This window comes from Cydia strobilella, chromosome 3 (assembly GCF_947568885.1).
Source record: "Cydia strobilella chromosome 3, ilCydStro3.1, whole genome shotgun sequence".
NCBI lineage: Eukaryota > Metazoa > Arthropoda > Insecta > Lepidoptera > Tortricidae > Cydia > Cydia strobilella.
Genome location: NC_086043.1, coordinates 22,740,922 through 22,762,957, shown reverse-complemented (window position 1 = coordinate 22,762,957; position 22,036 = coordinate 22,740,922). Strand labels below are relative to the sequence as shown.

Below are 22,036 nucleotides of genomic sequence, written 5' to 3'. Positions count from 1 at the left end.
GCCCGATAAAATGTAACAAAACAGTTTGAATAGTCGAAATGGTTTCATTAACACGGCAAAAATCATAACTCGTTCATAATATCATAAGATTCAAAAGTATTGAAATAAATAAAAATATCACTGTCACGTTGACATAAAGATACCGTTTGCTCATCCAACCGGATAATGTCAATTGTGATTTGTTTGTGATTCATCTGACTGTGTACTTTTACTAACAGGAGGCGTGTTCTGATTGTAATAAAAGGTTATGAATTTGATATAGATATGATCTGTCAGTGTCAAAAGCAACAAGTGACGTTTCTGATTGAGGGCCCATGAGGCTGCCACTTCATCTAATAAATAAAGCACTCTTGACACTAACAAATTATAATAGGGTAGTTGACACATGTTGAATTTTATAACTAAATCTAGTAAAATAGATAGAAAATGAGCAATTTATCACAATACATCGGAAACTTTTAAAATATATGGGAATACTAAAAAAATACTCCTCGAAAGTTTCGAAAAAAAAACTTTTTTTTAACTTTCAAATAGAAAAATAATGGTACCATTTGATTCCTTACATTTTATTCAAAAAAATATTGTATGGCAACAATATACATAAACGCAACATTTCACCGGCAAAAAAGCAATTTCCTTGTCTCCATACATTCGGAACGGCTTCTAAGCAAAGTGACACAGTAACGCCAGCGTTTGCGAGACTTTGACCATCATTTGTGACTTGTATTGCTTTAAGACAATGGGTCCCATACAGACATTTGATCCTCAAAACAAACCTGATCGACTGATACCATTAAAAAAAAATGTCAACTATCCTATTATCGGTTAAGTTAGTACTTTACTAGTCGACAATGGGACTATACTCCCATGCGAATTTCCGCACCGTTTATCATTTTAATTATTATTATTACGAGCCTATTGTGTCCCACTGCTGGGCAAAGGCCTCCCCCTCTTCTTCCACTCCTCTCGGTTTTGAACTACATCTGGCCAGTCTCTCAAAAAGGAGTCCAAGTTATCCCGCCATCGCCGAGGAGGTCTGCCGGATCCCCGGTTTGACTAACGGGGCACCCACTGCGTGGTTATCTTGGCCCACATGTCATTCGGCATGCGGCAGACATGACCAGCCCAGTCCCACTTTAACGGCCGCTTTTCGAGCTACACCTATTATTTGAGTTTTAGAGCGCAGCATGGTGCTCCGGTGTCCCTTAGTTCCACACCTAATATGTTGCGCTCCATACCTCTCTGACAAACCCCGAGTTTGGACTTCTGAGCTACTGTCAAAGACCAAGTCTGAGCCCCGTAGGTGAGGACTGGAGGTATACGTTTAAGTGACAGAGGTAGGTATCTTCATGAGGTGTTTCATGGACCAATAGCTCTTCCAGGCGTTCTCGGTCCGTCTGTCGACCTCTTTTTCTTGTCGCGCCTGGAAAGAGACTATTTGCCCCAAATAAAGGTATTCATCATCTTAATACAAAACAATAAACCAAACAATACCAAAAACTGCAGGAAAAAACATTTATCGATTTGTGAAGGTCTAGTCTTTTGTATATTGACAAAGGCACATTTGTCATTAATCGGACAATAAACAGTTATTTATTTATCTGCAAACGATTATCGTTAGACAAAAGAGTATTGTAACATGATTGTAACGTTATCAATGTTATCATTCATTCGTTCAGTTCATTCGTTCTCTGTATGGGTGCAGTCATAAACGAAGATCGGGGTACCTATTGTCTTCGGTTACCGCAATAGTTACTCATGAAATAAAGCTATGAAATCGGATTATATCGCGTATATTGAATTTATAATACATCCCCACGTTGTATTATAAATTTATTTATACCTATAATATTGTATAAAAAACAATAACAAAACTTATAAACTATTATTAAAATTAACCTATAAACTTAAAAACAAATTGAAACTAACAAAAATAAATTAAACTACGAACTAAACAAACTAAACTAAAACTACCTAAAAAGTCCTATAAATAAAAAATTGGCCCCAGGTCTGTGCCGTCCGGTAGGGTGCCCAGTTCTGGCTGGCGGCGTTGCCGCGTCTCCACACCAAACGGCTCAAATATTAATATAAAATATTTATACGGCTATAAATTAAATGCTTGTCAGAACGTGACAGGCATGGTGACAAGTGATAAAAAGGCGACCATCTTAGCCCTACAGATAAACATTTAATTTGTTATTGACTAGTGACAACGCTCATGCACTTTGAGAACTGTTAATAAGTAATAACCTAGGTAATTATTTCAGTAATGGCTGTTGTCAATGACTACGCGCATGCATTTTATGAATTTTATAGAGGTATCAAACAGACAGACAGACACATTTCCGCATTTATAATAATAGTATGGATATGGATTAGCGGTGATATAGGGATTGAATAAGAATAATTATTCAGCTTCTGGTATTAGTATTAACGCAGCTCTCGCTGTAATCCGGCTCAGAGCCCTCATTAGTTCGGTGTAAGACCCATTCATCTCTGACTCATTCAACTGGTTCACTCACGGTTCACGCCCGTTTATCCATTCATTTATACTGCTTTTTTATACTACGTCGGTGGCAAACAAGCATACGGCCCGCCTGACGTTAAGCAGTCTCCATAGCCTATGTACGCCTGCAACTCCTAACACTCCGCACCCTGGTTGAGCTCTGCATTATCGTAAACTTGCTCAAAATTGGATATCTCTATCTTGTCGGTCTGTTTAAAAGGGGGCTTATGTTAAATTTTTACACGTTTTAATCAAGGGCAACTGCCATGATGACAAAATTCACGTTTGTCATGTTTTTACGTCAAATGCAATACAGAATAATCGATCGAATCCCTAATAATCGGTGATTTGATTGCATTCGGGGTGAATGACCTTTATCACAGCTTATTTAATGCAGTATACGTTATCATATATTACCTATACATACACTTAAATATTTAGCTGATTTTTTCGCACATTTCAATCGGTATCGCGGACGTGGGGTATCCATATTGCCGTTTCTATCTGATATCCCGCGGTGTGGCAACCAAAACTCTAATCGCGGCTAATAATGGGAGCAAAGTGACTGGGTATATATTTATGATTGACAAGGAGGCCTATTCGAACCTATACATTCTGATATCAAAATTATGTAATTTTGTTATCATTTATCATTAAAAAAAACTTTCAAATACAAAATGGATTTTATTGACCTGTTATGTAGTGATATATTTTTCTGATTTCCGCCAGTTTTGGGCAAATTACGAAGTGGTATAAAACAATGAAATTCCACTTGTTTACTAAATTACATGATTATCTACGTAAACGTTTATCGTTTTTTGTAATCTCGGGTTTATTTGCCCGTAATTGTTAACAGATTACAAGATTATATCCATAATTTAGGAATTCGTGATGTTCATTTCCTTATTTTTCTCAAAATAATTCGCGTCATACTTGATGAAATTGCTAATGTTCAACAGGCTAATTCGAGTTTTAGTTATTTGATTCCAATATGATACTGATCTGTGTGTTAAAAGTAACGTTTTTGGTTGAAAAAATGTATATTTTGTCAATATATATAAATTTCATTCGATAGATAGCGTGACGGACGTACGCATTTGCGTTGTCTCATTTTGTATGTAATTATGAACAGCGCGCCAAGCGGGACGTTTTGGAAACTCAAAATACAAAATGAGACTCCATGCAAACGCGTAGGTACCTACTTTTTATATCACAATGGATATAAAAAAGCTCAGTAAAATAATCATCGAAATACTTAAAATGTTTAAAAAACTGTAGTTAAAAGCTTGCAAGTATTCACAAACCTACTATAGTTGGTCAAGCAAATCTTGTCAGTAAAAAAGGCGGCAAATTTAAAAAATGTAGGCGCGAAGGGTTACCGTCCTATAGAAAATTTGAATTTCGCACCTTTTTCTACTGACAAGATTTGCTTGACCAACTATAATTACTTGTATCTATTACCGATCGACCTAAATAATGACGGTATTTTTCATATATATGTCAACGAATGCGTGAATGGAACTGCGTATGATTTTCGAATACAAATTCGTCCAATTTGAAAACCGAGCGCAATATAACGAGCGAAGGATGCCTGGAGATGACATCCGGGATTTCTCGGTGACATGTTGACATGATTATGTGACATTTTTGTGCGACTACAGAAATGGTTATGATTTTTAGCTATTTATTGTAAATACATATTGAATAATATTTTTCTCTGAAACATGTGTCAGAATATCGTCATTGCATTACGGGCATGGCACACTGCGTCCGATTTGCACGTCGCAGCGACGTGCGAGCGGGATGTCGCTATAATACGCGCATAGCGTCGTCTCGCTCAAACTTCCGAGCGACGTGCAAATCGAAGCAGTGTGCCATGCCCCATAATAATAGTTACATAGTTTGTCAAGGGACTATCTCATTTCAGGCGTAACGGAGAGGGTGTCTGTCTTTGTCTTGCACTGGTGCTGGCGCCCAGAAGAAAGGGATGAGTGTAGTTTTTTTTGTTCTTATTTACTGACAAAATTTGCTTGACCATTGTATTTTGTAACCTATTTGTTTTTTTTTGTGTGGCAATAAATGGTTTCTTATTCTTATACTTTCTTTCTTATTTATTAATCAATTTGCTAGATTTCACATTTTTTATTTATTTATTTAGACAACAAACAGTCATATACAGAAATTATGTAATAATAAGCAATGTGTTAATGATTTAACTAAACTCTTTCTTTTGACTTTTCGCTTAGCTTTCCGCGTAGTAAAGTGAAAATAAGTGAGTCAAATGAAAAACGGATTTACAGTATATATATCCCCGCTTTTACGTCCAAATTGCTCTTTCACAGAATATTGTTCGCACCGCCATTTCATTAGGCAAAGTGCTTTTATTGCTCGGAAATGGTCCTTGCAGCGCTGCTGCTGCCATTGCCATTTATAATCAGTTATGTGCATTACATGAGTGCTTGAGTTTCTATTTCTACCTCGAAATAAGTAATACCAAAGATAGATATAACTCTGTAATAGATGGATACAGTCTAAGGAAAAAACGTGCCTCGAAAATCAAGAAAATTTGATTCTCGTTCAGAGGGCGCTACTAGTTTTGGCCTACAGTCGTATAGATGGCGTTGACGGTTTCGTTTGTTGTTTAACAATTTTAACGCATATCAGTGAAAGAACATGGGTCAAAATCATAAAAATAATTAATGCAAATAAAAAAAATCATTTATCTATATTTAAATACATTCTATCGTATTTTATAAATCTTCATTTTTAGTTTTAAAGTGTGTCGACAGATGGCAGTGAATTTACTGGGGTTACAAAATTTACTATGACAGCACCGCTCTAGTATAAGTTACTCTATGGTAATACCAATAGTTATTTGTGCAACGAGAGAGGAAAGTTGTTTTTTCTTGCGAGTGTTTATTTTGAGTCCCGAGAAAGCGAAAGGTTCTATAATTGAATCACGAGCGATGCGAGTGATTCTAAGTTAGAATCTTGAGCGTAGCGAGGGACTGAAAAACACGAGATGTAAAATAACTTTGCTCTCGTGTTGCACACATAATTTTTCACCTCAGTAGTGAGAACATATTAAAGGTTACACAGAATAATACAGAAACAAAAAAAAACTAAAGAATTTTTTTTTAAATAAAAGTATGAAGTGGCAGTTTATGGCCTTCACTAAATTAAAAAAGCTACTTTGTTTCACTCCCTGGAGTGAGGAAAGTCGCACTTTCTTGTGAGGAAATACGAAAGTGGGCTTGTTCGAGCTGCTGAGGTGAAAAGAGAATTGATTGTAATAGAGAGGTAAAGTCTAAGAAAATAGGTTTTTGGCAAAAAAAATTATTTTTGGTACAAGCTTTTATCGCTGACTGTACTTTTTTTCCACAGAGTTCCTATGACCACCTGTCTTCATCATCAGATCAGCTCGATGGTACCATAATATTGACTGTCACCTGACTTACATGCGTATGCAAATTTTCAGCTTCATCGGAAACCGGAAAGATGGTTAAATTAGTTACCTTAGATTCCATTACATAGTTAGGTATACATACATGTCGACCTAATAAAAGCGTTTTAAAAACTTGCCCCTTATACATATAGTTATCTGTACTGCCCATATGTTTTGCTGTCACTTAACACTATTAGATGAAGGTAACATACGACATTAGGTCCAACAAACAATTAATAAAATACATAGGATTAGGGAGAGGACCTCTGATGCTCGCGCGGGTTCGTACCTGGTGCAAAGGTTGGCCATCGCTATCCAACGTGGTAACGCGGCAAGTGTGATGGGCACCTTTGCACCCGGTACAGCTTAGTACAGTATTCTAAATTAATTAATTTAGTTAATTTTAGTTATTGTTCCATAGTTTTCTGATATATTCCGATTTATCCGTATATCTAGTAGCACAATATTAATAAAATACACAACTATAATTATATACAAAAAAATACTTGACAGGAAAAATAATTTATTATTCCGCTATTATTATAAATGCTGACAGGTTTAATACTTAATAGATAAAAAACAAAATATGGTGGCGTAGGTATTATGAAAATAATTAGTATAATTACATATTTTAATGATTACAATTATTGGACTAAGTATAAAATGTAATGCCATAAAATGTTTCCTTTATTTACGTTCTAATTTCGTAAACGTTTATGTATAATGTTTAATTGCTTTTTTTCTTTTTGTGCAAAGTGCGTAGTATTTTGATGGTATTTTATAATTTTACTAATTATAGTCATTTAAAAAACATACTTATGCCAATGTGTGTAGTAGGTACTTACCTTGAAGGGAGAATAATAAGAATGGAAATAATGTAATAAAGAGGCTGGCGTCTTTTAACTTGGTAAAACCATTTAGTCTCTGATTATGCTAAGTTTGCACCTGGCATTGTCCATACATACATACATACATTGTATATTATGGAAGTACTATACTTGTCGCATGCATTTGACGTGAATATGTACTTATTATAACCCGTTCAATTTGTTTCAAACAATAAAATTACTATCTGAATAAACCTAGTCTAGGTAACCGCAACTTCAAAATATTCCACTCAAATTCAATAAATCAAATCCCCTTGATATCTAGGAAAGCATATCTTGCTAAATACACGCGAAATAGTATCGGGCGGAAACCGGCAACTTTGCGGCTTAGAGCCGAAATTGATTGCTTTCGTGACGTAATAATGGGTTCATTAGTGGCCCGACTCCAAAGGCAAAGTTTGGGAATCCTGGCGGGGATGAAAATTTATTATTAAAGGAACGTTGGTTTCACTTTGATTTCTGGAAGATATGGGGTTTTTGATGTGCTCATTATTAATGTTTTTATTTGTTTAGTGATAGATGTTACGTACTTTTATATTTATAGCTTTAATCTTTATTTTAGGTTATGCACCTTCATGGTCAATTCCTACCTTCCAAAATCTCTAAACTCATTTGCTGGTTCTTTATGTTGGTATTTTTATTTATTGATTTAGTAGTATTAATTAGTGTACAGACTAATGGCAACGTTGTAATATATGTACAAGATTAATTCATCCTAAGAAACGACATTTTTAAGGTATTTATTATTGGTACATTTTATTAGGTCGTATACCACTCGTACCTAAATGTCTAGTGCAATAGGGAATATTACACGAAACTCTGCATAGGGGGCGCCAGGGCGCCAGTACCACAATCTGAGGGTCTATCGTGAAACAAGTTTCTTTACCTAACACCTCTGTCACTCTTGCATATTCGAGCGATAAAGAGGCAGATAGCGAATTTTCGGATTCGCGTTTCCCGGTAGGTCCTCTGTAAACTGTAAACCGCCTTGATGCATCAATGTCATATTTTATGTCTGAAAACTTGTCAAAAACCTGTTAAAGGTACAGTATGTATAATTAGTTACTCTATGGTTTACTAAAAAGGCTAGTCCTGCACTCTGGTGGCAGAACACTGTAGTAATATCTCCTATTCAAATATTAAAAATCCGACGTTCTTTTTCGCATATCACTGCTATTCACAGCCATTTTAAAAGCCGCTAATACGAATTGCAGGATCTAATAAAATGGTGAAGTACTCCACTAATGCAGCTAAGTTCACAAAACGTTTAAATTACACTGGGATTTTACTGATAAAATCCCTACTACTTTGTTTGACTCCTAAACGCGTGACATCTCTGAGAGATCGGAGATCCGTTTATCCTGGCCAGTATTTAGATATAAGGCTGATAATCTTTTGTCAATAGCCACCATGCACTCAACCACTTTATTGAATTGAGATTGGCATAATCTACTCGCATTGAATCTCACCTTGTCTTCACATACTGCTTCTAACTCTGTTATCTAAGTCAAAGGCAAAAAAATGAAAATAAGTATTTAAAAACAACGTTATTAATTGCCATGCATAACCTAAGTATTGATTTGGAACCTAAAGGAATCTAAATATTGATTTGTTAATTCATACATAAGTTTTAGGAAACTTATTTGGTTCAAATCGACGGCCTCTGGTTTGAAAGCCACACAGCATCGACTTCATCTCCATCAGACATATATTTTTAAGGTTCCGTACCCAAAGGGTAAAAACGGGACCCTATTATTGTATTAGTTTGTGTAAACGATGTGTAATTTTATTTTTCGCCATATTTTATGTCTCTTTCTTTTATGTTGCTTTCTTTTTGTCTGTTACCTTCCGTGATTCTCACCTGATGGTCTCATCGGAAGATCAGCGCTGGAAGTCGCCAGCAGCATGCTGAGATGGGACCATTTCGTGACACTTTATTTTCACTATGTTCTTTAAATGTATGTCTATTGTCTGTGTGTTTACGAATAAAAAATATTCTATTCTATTCTATTACTAAGACTACTGTCCGTCTGTCCGTCTGTCCGTCTGTCCGTCTGTCTGTCACCAGGCTGTATCTCATTAACCGTGATAGCTAGACAGCTGAAATTTTCACAGATGATGTATTTCTGTTGCCGCTATAACAACAAATACTGAAAAGTACTGAACCCTCGGTGGGCGAGTACTACTCGCACTTGTCAGGTTTTTTTATTTTTTATTATTATAAAGTGATCGGCGATTGGCCCTAGTCACACCTGATGGAAAGTGAAGACAGGGCCTAAGATGGAGCTCACCGGTTCAGTAACAGCCTATTCACTCTATTTCTTTGTAAAACCTCTCCTTCTTTGTCACCAGGGTCTCCGTGTGACAACCATTATCGGATCCTTCGGAACATGTCTGGGCGCGTGGCTGAAGGTGTTCTCCGTGCCTCAGGACATGTTCTGGCTCGGCTTCACGGGACAGACCATTGTGGCTATCTCCCAGGTAATTACTTAGCTCTGTTCTTATATCCCAGGGACTAAAATCACATTTTGATTGGCCAATTCTCTACCCAACCAATAACCATCCTACTTGTGCACTAGTTTTCTACTAATAGGCAGCAGTATTTGCAACGAGGCGGGATTCTAATGACGTCATTACGCTGAAGTAGATGGCCTGATGATGAATGTGGAGGGAGGTACGAGTAGAGGAAAACCGAGGAAAAGGTGGATGGACTGTGTGAAAGATGATATGAAACTAACGCAAGTGAATGATGAGATGACGGGTGACAGAGAGGTATGGAAGAAAAAGACATGCTGCGCCGACCCCAAGTGAATGGGACAAGGGCAAGCGAATGATGACGCTGAAATAGATGGCCTGCGCCTGCGCCGCTGTCGGGTGACGGTTTTGGGACCCGGGATCCCAAAATTGCCACCTGGCAATTTTCCTAATATTATTCTCAACAACATTGTAGATTGTAGAGTAAACAAGCTAACGCTGCAGCGGATTTGATAGCACACTGTGAAAGTGCTATTATAAACGTTATAATTTCATAGACATTTGAAGTTTGTGATAACACTTCCACGCTCTGTGCTATCAAACTCGCTGCTGAATGAGCTTGCACCGACTCTAAATACTAAGAATTGGTAGCCGTTATCGGTTCTGAACTATCTATTGGACCGTTTCCCATAAGGCATAATACTAGAATATTTAGTAACAAAAATACAGTAAGTATAATTTCTTCTCTCTACCTATGCTCCACTGAAAAGCGACTTTTGCCAAACTATAAAGATGTCCAGCGATGGTCTCACTACCGAAAAAAGATCCATTTCCTTTGGCGGACGTTAGATTATTTTTCTAATTATTAGGCTTCCGTACCCAAAGGGTACAAAACGGGACCCTATTACTAGGACTCTGCTGTCTGTCTGTCCGTCTGTCACTAGGCTGTATCTCATGAACCGTGATATCACAGGTGATGTATTTCTGTTGCCGCTATAACAATAAATACTAAAAACAGAATATTTAAGTGGGGCTCCCATACAAGTAACGTGATTTTTTTGCCGTTTTGAGCGTAAGGGTTCCGTACCATTATGGTACGGAACCCTTCGTGCGCGAGTCCGGTCGATAAATAATATTGCTTGCACTTGGCGGGCCATAATTCTGTAACTTAAATTACATAAAATAAAGTTTTATTCTATTCTATTCCGGTCGATGTGGAAGAAACCGGCATAAGAAAAATTTGGTATGGAAGACCGTCATGGGGCAAGATGTATATGTGCTTCGCTCAGACACAGTCATAAAGGAAGTGCTTCGCTCCTTCTGTTCTACCGATATTTTGTAAGTGGAATATTATACAGAGCAACGCCTGATTTAATAAATTGTCCGTCAGGTGTTTATCCTCAACGTGCCCCCTCGGCTGGCTGCGGTGTGGTTCGGGGCTGACCAGGTTTCTTTGGCATGCAGTATTGGAGTTTTCGGAAATCAGGTTAGTTCATTATCATATATTAGACATTAGGTACAGTCGCCATCAGATATATCGGAGCGGCCGAGGTGCTCACAAATATCTGAACACGCCTCTATTGTCAAGGCAATAAATGCGTGTTCAGATATTTGTGAGCACCTTGGCCGCTCCGATATATCTGATGGCGACTGTACCTAGTTTAACCGAAAGATTCAGTTGGTGCAGAGTCATACGGTTAAAGTAAAAAATTTTCATATCAACCCCGAAACTGAGATAATTTATAGTTACTATAATAAATATCCAGAATTTTCATAGCAATATAAAATCCGATAGTAGGGTTTTTGCAAGGACATTTTTTTCTTTACTTGAGTACTTGAGTAGGGGAGACCGAGGTAAAGTTAAAACAGCGGTAATCACAACGTCAATTTTGCGGTATTTATAGGACGCATATTGAGGGACCAAAGGACGGTGGGACGAGGCTAGACATCGTTTTCTCCCAGTTCGATAACAGTTATTGATACCTCAAAATTGACGTTATTTCAACCTTCCTCTATATTAACTTACCTCGATCTCCTAGGCATATTTAAATTCTTTATTTACATACAAGATATATACAGTGGTACTACGTAAACGAAATTAATAACTAGCTTAAATCTAAAATAGGCCCTTGAGGCATTGTACCAAGGATGCTGGCGGCATTTCCTCGCTGTATCGCAATGCTGATACATTGTGCGAGGAAGCCGCCAGCTCTTCGGTCACCAGTTACGTCAACCAGACGCTTCGCGATTTCTGCAAAATATTCCTAGGCATTAAATCTATAAATAAGGTTAGTATTGCATAACGCCTTTGGATAGGAAGCAAATCATGAAGAACTATATTTATAAAACTTTACTTGCCCATCGGCGATAAAACACTGTCTCTCGTGATTTCACGGAACGTATATTTTCGACGTTAATCCTACAAAGAGCTGGGCGCCATTTTTACGCTTCACATTTCACATTGTAAAGTGCTGGCAGTAAAGTGACAGTATTACGTGCTGTCATGTCAGTGATATATAGTAATGTAATCCCTCCTCCTTGCTTCGTTCTCCGCAGTGCTGAGGGTCGTGACCTCCTACGTGGAGCACATGATTCCGGATGACAGATTTCCACGCATTTCGATCCCATGCGATTTCTGAGGCATCATGGACCTTGATGGATAGCGATTTGTTAACCTGGTCGGGCCACCGCGTTGGACTGCGGCCCCTTCTCTTTCTTTCCACCGAACCAGTGACTATGAGCTTTTCCAGGTTGTCTCCAGTCTTCCTGGCTATGTGACCGAAGAAATCAAGTACTCTCCGGAGACATGTGGTTGAAAGCCTGATGGTTACTCCGAGCTCCTTCAGTATTGAGGCATTGGTCCGGTGTTCGGTCCAAGATATGCCTAGCTTTTTCCGCCAGCACCACATTTCAAAGTCATCAATGCGCTTTCTATCAGCCGATTTAATTGTCCAGGTCTCAGAGTCATACAGAAAAATGGAGAATACGTGGAGTAATGTAATCCAACAGTATATAATTTTGAGAATAGTTCCGTATATTACAGATGTACATGATAACTTCAAAACTTACGTGACAAATAGTTTTAGTTAAGACAATATATTACAAAACTACGTTTCGTAATGTTACTTTACATCTCTAACAGTTTGAAATGGATTTAAATTTCCCTTTCGCTGCTGAAATATCTTAGTACTTGTTAAATGGACCAAGTTCTTGAACTTCGTCCATTTAAAATAGGTACCTTGGTATTTTGTGTGTCCTTAAGATCTAAATTTAGGCTCTTACAGAGTAAGCCTTTTTAATAAATTACCTAGGATTATTTGCATTAAACTGCCTAAGTGTCTATACCTAGTTGGTTTAAACTTACCTGTAGGTACGAAAGATTTTAAGATGACTTTACGGTTGTCTCATTGTCTATTTGTATTATGTAAAGCCAAAGACATAAATTAATTAATTTTTAGGGATGTAATATGATAGCTACATGATTTCGCCGATACGATACCAATACCGATATTTGAAGTAAATAATCGGCGATACCGATACCGATATCGATGTCTTGGTAGTAACTTATCAAATTAACAAAGAATTATGTACTTAATATGCCTAAAACGTATAATTAAAAGACACTCGATTTTATAAAGAATAAGAATAAGAATAAAGAATAAAGATCATTTATTTTCAGCTAAAGGTTACAGACATTCCAGGGGTCTCCGCACTAGGCAGTGCCTGTATCGCGGGGAACCAATTATAATTTAAATATCAGACTTTGTTACAATTAAAAACTATCATTTAGTAAGAAACTACTAACTACAAACTAAGGCTTAATCTAGACACAATATTGAAACTAAATTTTGTTAAATATGGCTTCTGTCTCGGCATAATTTTGTGAGTGCAGCAGTTATGAAGTGAAAAAACTGAAAAAAATAAATAAGAAAAGCAAAAGTAAATCAAAATCAGCAATTAAAGTTCACTTTAGGACCTTTAGTTACATTTTTGTTAAGGAAACAAAGTTTATTTAAATTATTAGCAGATGCGTAAATCATTTGTGCTTTTCAAACTGTGATATCGGATGTATTTAAATCGGCGATGCCGATATATCGGTCTGCCGATTATATCGGTATCGTTACATTATTTGTGAAATTCGAGTTTACCATCATAATTTAAACTTTTCGGTTACAAAGTTTAGAAATGGTGTGAATTAATTGAAAATTTGTTGCCATCTATTTCAAACCCGTTATCTTAAACAGCATTTCAACGTCGCGGAAACACCTTTAGAATTGAAATTGAAAGAAGTTTGCGAATATTCAAAGTTTGTTTTAGGGGAAGTTTAATCGAAATCTGTCACTGTGAACGATTCTGTTTAAAAAAATTGATGAAGTTTTAATCTTGTTTGATATGAGCCGGCTCGAGCTGGAGTAAACTTTCACGATTTTTACTCATTATTATTCACAACGACGGGACTTACGAAATGCAATCATGTGTCGTCTCATATGGCAATTCGCACACACTTATTTTTGCGCTTGAGATGCATGACATGACTCGATTATTATTCACAACGACGGGACTTAATCGTGTAAAATAAGTCCCGTCGTTGTGAATAATAATCGAGCTGGAGTGTCATGCATCTCAAGCGCAAAAATAAGTGTGTGCGAATTGCCATATGAGACGACACATGATTGCATTTTGTGAAGACCAATCAGCGTTTTCATATTGTTCGATCCGATATCGGATGTCGGATGACCTTCGTAGAAAAACAGAATTTAAAATTTTAATTTTCAAAATTAATTACTTTTTAACACATATCAGTGAAAGAACATGGCTCAAAATCATACAAAAATAATAAATACAAATAAAAAAATCGTTTATCCATATATCTATACTTATTTTGGTATTTTTATACATTTTAATTTTTAGTTTTAATCGTGTATTGATAGATGTCAGTAAATTTACTGTGACTACAAAATTTACTATGACAGTAACCCTCTATCCTATATATTCTATTTAATAATTCATAGTGCGGGATCTTGTAGGCAGTAATCCAATTTATACGTCCATCCAATACGAAAATTAGGCCATATAGAAAATTACTTCCACAGAGATTTGCGACATAAGCGGGGCTCAAGGAAAACGCCAATTACTTAAGTATTTGTTGATCTTGTCCTGTCAGACGTAGATAAGACCCCGCACAGAATTGAAGGCTCTAACACTATTTATATTATAGCGAAAATCCTCTGAGGTCAGGCAGTTTTAATCCTTCAAAACCGTAGACGATAGTAGAGTTAGACTAAGCTAACTTTGCAGTGCAATAACATTTTTTCTTACTTTATTTATCTTATACGGATTTATATATTTTCGCAATGCTTAAAAAAGAAAAAAAACTCACTGTCGAGACCTGAACTCGCACCTCCAGAATACCAGCCCGCCGCTCTACCAACTGAGCTACCACGCGCCTTAGGAGAGCGCTTAGAGGCTAATACCGTTAGAGCAATAAATACACTTCTTAAATAACATTTTTATTATAACACTTTAAGCTCTCGCGCTTTATACACAGTTAATATCATTAACGGTTAACGGGTCTAACGCGATAAAATTTTATTATTTTACCCTTTTTCCGACGTTTCAGCCAGGTTGCACTACCATGGTCACGGAAGACTGACGTCCCAGTAAAATGTCAACGGAGATATTGGTAAACAACACTATACTACCCTGAAGTTTAATCGCATTAGACCCATTAATACACATTAACATTTAACATTAACATTTTTACTCTTTGCGTGTTTGAGAGAAAGATATAATGGTGTTGTTTTGAAATCCATTTGTTATTGATATTGATTAGTGGAAGCTGCTTGCTTATTTCGCTATTTTTCCTCTTTCATTATATGATGAAAAATGGCCGATATCAGGTAATAAGGCAAGATTGGCTTATTTGCCGTAATTTATTTTCTGTTGGGTTGAATTATGATTGTGATAAAAGAAGATTTATGTGAATGCCTAAGGAAAGAAAATATAATTTGATTCGCATATTAATTATAGGTTTTTCCTAAATAACAGTAAAGAAATTAGGCGGTATTGTATGATTTGTGTACCTAATCCACAAATAAACATAAAGACAATGCATTTCAAAATTGTTTTAAAAAGAACCGGCCGAGTGCGAGTCGGACTCGCGTTCCAAGGGTTCCGTACAATTTAAACAATGTATTTTTTATGTGAAACGTGAGTGTATGTCTTTAAAAAACCCGTAGGGGTCGGATCAAAAACTAAGTAATTAAGTCCGACTCACGCTTGACTGCAATTTCTAATAGGTGTTCCTGTAATCTATAGGTAAAGATCTATTTTGTGTATTTTTTTCAATATTTTAGACCCAGAAGTTTCGGAGATAAAGGGGGGGAATGGTCATTTTTTGCCTATTTTCTTGAATAACTTCTAAATTGTTTATCCTAAAATTATAAAAATATATATTTGAGATTCTCACAATGAGCTCTTTCATTTGATATATAACACGATATAGTTTGAAAAACTTTATTTTTTAATCTTCTCATTTACCCCCCAAAAGTGGCCCTCATGTTTAAAATTAATTTGTTTACGTTACATGTCCGTCTTTGGGTCACAAACTTACATATGTATACCAAATTTCAACTTAATTGGTCCAATAGTTTCGGAGAAAATAGGCTGTGACAGACGGACAGACAGACAGACAGACGCACGAGTGATCCTATAAGGGTTCCGTTTTTTCCTTTTGAGGTACGGAACCCTAAAAATCGAGTTTTCTGAAAAGGACTCAAGTCTTTACAGAAGACTCGTGTCTCTATCAAGTTGAAAAGAACTTGAGTTTAGACTTAATTATAAGAGTGAAAAACTGAGTCGACTCAGAGCAGAGAACATTGGGACTCGTCCTACGCAAAACTATTTCAAATCATAGCAAAATTCAATGTTTTATTACAGACAGACCGAAAAGAACAGCTTGCAAATAGGAACTTGTCAAATGTTATATGCTTGTTAGTTCTTGTTTTTTTGTTTTACTTGGCAGAAAAAATTTAACATGCCAACTGCCCGAGTGTAACCTGGATTGCAACGAAAAATATTGAAAAATTTACTGATTGGATTTTGCGGTTGAAAATATGCAGTTTATAATTTTGGCGCATAATAATACTAAATGGAGAATGAACTGCCAGTTATCAATTATTTATGCCTCTCAGATATAAGAGGGTGCAAAGTTGTATTTTACCCGCGAGTGTAGAATTGAAACACGAATAAGCGAAAGGATTGTATAGTTGAGGTCAAATTAGTTTCCCCACTAGTGGATAAAATGCATTTATACCCGCTTGTTTTAAAGGATTCCGACGGACAGCTTTCCGAGCTAGTGAGGGGAAAAAGATTGAATAACCTATAGCCTAAGAATTACAAGTCAAACAGGCCAAGGACATCAAACAATGTGTGATTGACTTGTGATATCATCCGTGTAGCCTTTATTCTGTGTAGGAGACGGATGGACCGAAGGGGACGGGAAGACACCAATATCATCCTTTTAGATAAACAACTTAAGAATAGCTCGGAACTATTGGGTCTTTATAGAGGCAAGGCAATTCTTTAAAAGTTGTAGTGTTGCTGTTTGAAATTGATTGAAAGGGTAAAAACGGGACCCTATTACTAAGACTCCGCTTGCCGTCTGTCCGTCTGTCTGTCTGTCACCAGGCTGTAACTCATGAACCGTGATAGCTAGGCAGTTGAAATTTTCACAGATGATGTATTTCTGTTGCCGCTATAACAACAAATACTAAAAACAGAATAAATATTTAGGCCCATACAACAAACATGATCTTTTGCCGTTTTTTTGTGTAACGGTACGGAACCCTTCGTGCGCGAGTCCGACTCGCACTTGGCTGGTTTTTTTGTATTCAGGACACTAGTTATTTTTTAGAAGAGACCTACTTAGCGATAAAACCGCCTGTCGTCTGTGTTTCTACCATGGTTTACTAATGTATTGCCAAAAATCGTTTCCCAAAGTATTACTTCCCAAACTATTTTACGCAAATTATCATTTGGCAAAATTTCATTTCGCAAATTTTCATAATCCAACCTAACCTAACCCAACCTAGTACGTCATTTTCATTTCGCAATATGGGGTTGGGAAATGAAATGGTTGCGAAGTAAAAAACTTGCTAAAATTTCATTTGGGAAATGAAACTGATGCCATAAGTTTGTTGGGAAGTGAAATTTGGCGAAAAATATTTTGGCTAAACGGCGGTATCCCTTCTACCATATATTGTATAATGCCTAAAGGGTTAGTTGACTGGTAGATAATGCCTCATGGCGTTCTCTTGCACATTAAGTTTTTCTTTAGTGCAAGAAGGTTTAAATAAATAAAGTTATCGCAGGGTGTCATTTATTGGGACGGCCGGTCTGGCCTAGAGGGTAATAGTGTCCCTGCCTGCGAAGCCGATGGTCCTGGGTTCGAATTCCGGTAAGGATATTTATTTGTGTGATGAACACAAATATTTGTTCCTGAGTCATGGGTGTTTTCTATGTATTTAAGTATTTATGTATGAGTACCCATAACACAAGCCTCCTTGGGCTTAACGTGTAACGTAAATATTAGGGTACATCTTACACAGATCAACCTAGCCACATGCTAAGCAAAGTTTATACTATGGGTGCAGGCGACGATATGATCTGTTTCCTCACCCGGTGTTGCCTACACACGGAACAATTGTCAGTTGTCACTAAATCACGGAGTGCAATTGGACGTCTGATCTCGCGATTATCCAATTGGAGCGAGCGGCGGGACGCGTGACGATTGGATCATGAGGAAGTACGAGTACGGCTAGCTACTTATCTTCTGAAAAATAGGTCACTATAACATAAATCTAGTCAATTTACCTAGGTAGGCCTACCTACTAGCCTACCTACCTAGGTATGGCTCATGTTTTTCGTTGATCTTCTTTTTATCTCTGCTGTTTAGTATGTTAACATTATGTACTTAATAATGAACCTTCAGGTCTGTTTCTTAAGTATGTTAAGTACATTTGTACTTTAAATCCATTTGTATATGTGACTTGTGTTCTAAATAAACTAAAAAAAAATACCGACCAAAGCCCGATTCTGCATGAAATATTTGTAACGGTTTTGATCTTATTTTGATACGACCTTGAGGATCGCTTACTCTGATTCGTGCGTGAGGTACGCGCCAATAGGGAGTATTACTGCAATGTTCTGCCGCCAGAGTGCACATACCAAAGATAGATATAACTCCGTAATAGATGGATACAGTCTAAGGAAAACGTGCCTCGAAAATCACGAAAATTTGATTCTCAATCAGATGGCGCCACTACCTTTGACCTACTCTCGTATAGAGGGCGTTGATGGTTTCGTTTGTTATTTATAATTTTAACGAATATCAGTGAAAGAACAAAGGCCAAAATCATATAATAGTACATTATGATACAAGTGTGCTAAGTTGGTCATTACACACGAGGCGATATTGTGCGCGCGAGCTGTAAGCGAGCGCGCAATAAGAAAGCCGATGTGTGTAATGACCAATGCACACGTGTTTCATACGACGTTTCTCAACACACTTGCGAGAAAAAAAAGAAACTTTCATATTAATCAAATTTTTATAGTTAAAACAGTTAGTATTGTGTCTTGCATAGTCTGTCATACTTCCGGCCGCCCCTCGCCCTGGCCGAGGGCGGCGCGGCGGGCGGGCCGGCCGGGCCGCGCACCGCGCAGGCGGTCGGGCGCGCCCGTGCCCGCCAGTCCGACCAATTAAAGAAGGCTCCCTTTCCATGCATATTATTAGCAATCAGTTACCTTCTTAACTCAGTCGGATAATATAATGAAAAAGCACGAGTGGAATATTACACTGAAAGAGCACGCGTGTTTAATATCTAGGATTATGAGCCAAAAATCGATGGAATAAAAACGTCGTTTTGAGCAAGTGTGTTGAAAAAATAATTAATGCAAATAAAAAAAATCATTTATCCATATTTAAATACATTTTAACGTATTTTTATAAATCTTCATTTTTAGTTTTAAAGTGTGCTATCGCGGTACTATCATACTAAATTTTGTAACCACAGTAAATTCACTGCCATCTATCGACACACTTTATAACTAAAAATGAAGATTTATAAAAATACGATAAAATGTATTTAAATATGATTAAATGATTTTTTTTATTTGCATTAATTATTTTTATGATTTTGACCCTGTTCTTTCAGTGATATGCGTTAAAATTGTTAAATAACAAACGAAACCGCCAACGCCATCTATACGACAGTAGGCCAAAACTAGTAGCGCCCTCTGAACGAGAATCAAATTTTATTGATTTTCGAGGCACGTTTTTTCCTTACTGTATCCATCTATTACGGAGTTATATCTATCTTTGGTATATACAAATTTAAAGTGCTTTTGACTGATGCATGATCGGTATGTTTTTAAGCCTTCCGCATACTAATATCAAAATGTTTACTTCCTGATCCGCATTCATACTTCATTTATTTCCTGGCTTGTTTATTTCGGGGTCTTGTAATATTATTACAATTACACATCAGATTCTATTACACATTAGGAGTGAGTAACATATTTGAGAGTCATTATGCATGTTTATGTAGAAACTTACGCATACTTGACTATTGATAAAACTTCTGTCTTTTTACCGCCTTAAGCGAGGCGTAGACTAGTTAGAACTTGCATGTAATTTACTTTTTACCACACCAGCTGGTAAAGGCTCTTTTGATTGTTCAAAAACTGATAAGACAGTTGCATTTTATCCACATGTGAGGAAAAGTAATCAAATGCAAATTTTGAGTTATTTTCTTATGTTAGCTGGTAGAATTGACTTTCAAATTATGATTTAGAAAGATAAATATTTAATAACGTTTATTTGGATCTGTTAGTTTGGATTTGTTTGATATTTTATAGTTAGTATTTTCCATGCGTTTATATTAGTTATGCCTTGGTATGATGAACAATTATTTAGAACAGAAAAGTATTATGTAATTTAATCCCTCCTAGCAGGGAAGAAAAGTGCCACTTTGATCCCTTCTAGCAGGAAAGAAAAAGCCTGTTTCCGAGTAGGTAATGTGAAAAGGAATTAGTGTCCATTACACAGTATTTTCAGATATGAATAGCTCCTTTAGTTGATCACCCGTGCGTGACATGGAATCATCAAATTGTTGGCGCGCAGGAAACAGTACTGATCGTAATGGTTAAATCGCTGTATTATGTGATTGTAGTGTCGCAGGAGGAAAACAATAACAATAGAACGTTATGTTCTATGGTATCGAGAATATTATTATTTATCTATTCAACTTTTATTGCTCAAAAGAAAAATCTTACTACACAAAATGTTATTCGAAATATTATAATCGTGTTTACAATACAAACTGAGTTAATACCTAATACTTTTTTTATACCACGTCGGTGACAAATAAGCATACGGCCCGCCTGATGGTAAGCAGTCACCGTAGCCTATGGACGCCTGCAACACCAGAGATATTACATGCGCGTTTCCGACCCAAACTGAACTATAATAAATGAAATTTATAAGTTTTTTGAACAGCGCGTCAAGCGGATCGTTTTGGAAACTCAAAATCTTATACAAAATGAGACGTAACGCAAATGTGTACGTCGCGTATGTCTATCGAATGAAATGTACACTAGGGGTACAGATATCGAATGAAATGTACAGTAGCGACAAGAATACATTTTAATCAAAGTGGTTTGTTAGAAGTACTATTACTACCACTCACTATTATGTAACACTATATGTATAAATGGTCTACTTAAGATTTAAGGAGTTCTCGATTTCTCGTGGATTTCATCATGTGAACTGAATTTTGACATAAATGGGACCAATCTGTACGTAGGTACTTTCAATAAAAAAAAAATTGAGAAATGACGGAGTTTTGAGTTAGCACACTAAGAAAAAGTTGAGAACCTCCAATTAAATTTATTTTATTTCAGAATTAATACATTTCATAGCATATCTATAGAAATTTATGAAGTCGTTTAATATATTTTTATTCAAATCCGCAGTCAAATGAGGGCTAACGCGTATGAATTCGCCGCTAGGGGCGCTAGTGTAGATGGTGGTCTATTCCATAGTTCGAAATGTCAAATGTCACTTGTCACTTCAATGACTGACAGCTGTTCTATAGTCTTTTGGACCACCATCAACAGAGGCGCCAACTGGTGAGCAAAAAAACGATAGCCCTCATTGACTCGTAACGTTTCTAAAAACAGGCCAGCTGCAGATAATCTAAAATAGCCTCTCTTAAAAGCCTTCACAGAATAAGTAGAAGCATTTATATTCTCCTCGGAAACTCGTATCGTATTTATAAGTGGCTTATGCAACAAACACATTCATTCGATTCACTGGATCTGGACCTTTCCGTACGGGAACGTTATATTTTTATGACATTTTCGTCCGTAAGCCGTCGAATGTATACAATTACTTAACCACCTGTGCGACTATGGATGTTAAATTTTTTTTTGTTCTTCAAGGACATTTCATATAAAATCTTGTCGAAAATTCGCAATTTGTAGGTGGGACTGAGTGGAATTATATGCCGCATTTGTTGAGAAATGAGCAAAAATTGCTGTCTAACTTTGCGCCTTTTTTGAAAGCGTTGGAGTGTGGAACCATAAATATAAAAAATATATGCAGTTTATTATTAAACTTACCAACACAAACATATTTGTATACCTAACGCTGGTAAGACATAG

At 36.7% G+C, this 22,036-nt stretch overlaps 1 protein-coding gene across 1 annotated transcript in view; it reads left to right on the top strand.

Moving 5' to 3' along the window:
• LOC134756152 (uncharacterized MFS-type transporter C09D4.1) overlaps positions 1-22,036 on the top strand; it is a 53,019-nt gene that overhangs the window by 21,042 nt on the left and 9,941 nt on the right. Inside the window, exons 2-3 of the mRNA XM_063692981.1 lie at positions 9,191-9,319; positions 10,704-10,799. Coding sequence (XP_063549051.1) covers positions 9,191-9,319; positions 10,704-10,799 — 225 coding nt within the window. The remainder of the gene's footprint in view (positions 1-9,190; positions 9,320-10,703; positions 10,800-22,036) is intronic.